We start from the raw sequence: 2,614 nt of genomic DNA on the forward strand, positions 1-2,614 counted from the left end.
TCATCCTCATATTAATCAGACACTTCCTAAGTTTCGCCTTGAAAGAACTTTTGACTACATTCACAGGAAAACAGAACAGGGCTTCCAGGTTCTGTTACTAAGAGCCCAGTTTTATTTTAATACATTTCCCATGTTAAAAAACAAACAAACAAAACAACCATCAATATTATTTCATTGTATTAACTACAAAATATGACCAGAAGGCTTGGCTTTGTTATTTCAAACACTGAAACAATTGTTGTTTTAAAAAAAGCTTCTGGTCCAGTTATGTACATGGTGAGAGCAGATAAAAATAGCAAGCTGCTTACTGACAGCTCTTGCTCCCATCTCTTCTTACAGTTCAGAAAGCTGCACGTGGTGAAGGCACAGTTAGATTTCATTTCCTATATGCAACCTACAAAAAAAAAATATACAGTTCCAAACATGCAAGCTAAATACTCTCCATGAAGAGTAATAAACCATACTTCCACTCAATATCTTCCTCCTAGGATGAGCTGCACACCAGCTTTGTGCTCGGAGACAGTGAGACTCTGTAGGCATGGAGATGTTAGGCAGCTCAACCTCCAGGTGTGGGATGTCCTGTGCTGTCCTGCTGGCTGGGAGAAGACTTGTGCTGGAACAAGGGTCTGTCGTGCTGGTCAGTGCAATGGGCCCAGGTCCAGGCACAAAGACTGCCCTGAGGTGGCCAGGGGCTTTTCTTTATAATCATAGAACCATAGAATCATTACAGTTGGAAAAGAGCTCTGTCATCCTTTATCTAGTCCTGCATGGGCCTCTACAGCAGCACTGCTGCGTTACTTCTAGTAAGGAGGAAAAAAAAAAGGTTAAAAACAGAAGTAAAAATGCTCCTTCACACAGGTTAGGAAAGGTTATTCATAGAAAGCCCACAGGATGCATTCTGTAGAAACAGTTTATGTGCCAAAAGCCCTCAGCAGATCCCTGAGGCGCGAGGATAATTTGCTCGTGAGCACTGCCAGACATTGCTGGCGATGCCATGACAGCAGCTGTAGCAAACAGACTGGGGCTGTCCTCTGAGAGAGGCACTGCTGGGAGTAAGGGCACGAACCAGCCTGTATCGCCAGCAGCTCCTGCCTGGCATCTCCTGCCCGGTGGCCTCTCAGTACTGCCTCTCTCGGCTCCGGCTCCGCAACAGCCCCAGTAGGGAGAAGGCCCCTGCAGCCGCCGTCACAAACCCAATGGCACTGATGGCTCGGTTGGCCTGCAGAGGGGGAGCAGAACACAGGCACATGAATGAAGAGCAGGTAGAGCTAATCAGGGCAATGAAATGAATAAGTGATCCCACGGCTTCACCCTTGGGCTGAACAAAAGCAGTACCCCAGGCCCCAGTGAGCGCCTGGTTCAGGGTCTCTGTGAGCCTGTGATGATTGGGATTCCAGCCCAGGGGCTGTACTGTCCCCATGCACTGCTGGGGCTGTGCCATAGTGCAGGGATACACTAAGCATCTCCATGCCAGCCCCACAAGGATGAGCCCTGGGCAGCACGTGTTGCCTACCTGCTCAGAGACCCCCTCGCCATAGCGGAGCAGCGTGACGAAGTGCTCGCAGTTGTTGCCCAGCAAGTCGTAGGACACCTCCTGGTTGATGAGGTACTCCGCACGTCGGATGATCTCCTCCACAGGGAGGGGAGCGTAGGTGCCATCGTACTTGTTGTTGATGCGGTAGGTGTCGTTTCCCACCACCTCCTTCAGAAGCTGCATCCTCACCATGGCCTTTCGGCTGAACACCGACTTGGCGCTGCCAAATGTGGCTGGTGGTCCCTCCTCTGGGGAAGACACAGGGTGAGCCAGGCAGGTCCCACAGAGCCTGGCCAAGACCCCAGGGAGTTGCTGTCTGGCCCCTAGATGTGCCACCTGTGGGGCTTGCAGCCCCCATCCTTTCCTCTCTCCCATCCTGGAGCTGCCATTTGGGGCTGACCACCTGCCCTCGATACAAAGCAGTGCTCCTGACCATCCCAAAGCACCCACCCCACCCCACCAGCCTTACCCACGGGTGTTACGTTGATGATGTACCCATCTCCCAGGTAGAGGGCCCAGTGCTGGTACGCTGGCCGGAAGATCTCAATCAGGTCCCCGGGCTGAGGATCTCCAGGGTGGGCGGCACTGAAGCTCTCGTTTGCTGCCATCTTGTGAAATCCAGCTCAGGACATTCTTCTCTGGCTGGGCAGCCCAGGGCAAGGCACGGGGGGAGCTCTAGGGTACACAGAGGTTGTTTGCTGGGGGCTGGCATGTCAGGAGGTCATTAGTGCCTGACACTTGCAGCACAGACAAGTGACAGCTGGCCGCTGCTGCGCTGGATGCTGTTTGCATGGCCTGGCTGTGATCAGTGTGCTGGCAGAGGGCAAGGAATGAAATCCACCCTTGTCCTGTTGAGCAATGGAAGCAAAGGGTAACGCCATCGTGGGCCAGCAACAGCTCCCAGCACTCACCCCCATCCCACTGCTCTCTGCTGGGGTGAGGGGGCCGAGCTGCCCCCCGATAAGCCCTGCTCCCATTGAGGCCCTTCCCAAAACAGCCCCCTCGGGACGACTCCGTCGGGCGGTGGCAGACGCTCTCGCACACCGGCGGGGCCGCAGTGCCCCAGGCTGCGGGGCCGCA

General features: G+C 54.0%; 1 protein-coding gene across 1 annotated transcript; it reads right to left on the reverse strand.

The window, feature by feature from the left end:
• Positions 1–89: 89 nt before the first annotated feature.
• Positions 90–2,405, reverse strand: PLAAT1 (phospholipase A and acyltransferase 1). Its single transcript, XM_003209119.4, has 3 exons — positions 2,004–2,405; positions 1,514–1,782; positions 90–1,219 (listed from the first exon to the last, which is right to left on the reverse strand). Exons 1-3 carry the CDS (start codon positions 2,140–2,142, stop codon positions 1,118–1,120), a joined length of 510 nt encoding a protein of 169 aa, XP_003209167.1. The 5' UTR covers positions 2,143–2,405; the 3' UTR covers positions 90–1,117.
• Positions 2,406–2,614: the final 209 nt, after the last annotated feature.

Source organism: Meleagris gallopavo, chromosome 11, assembly GCF_000146605.3.
Source record: "Meleagris gallopavo isolate NT-WF06-2002-E0010 breed Aviagen turkey brand Nicholas breeding stock chromosome 11, Turkey_5.1, whole genome shotgun sequence".
NCBI lineage: Eukaryota > Metazoa > Chordata > Aves > Galliformes > Phasianidae > Meleagris > Meleagris gallopavo.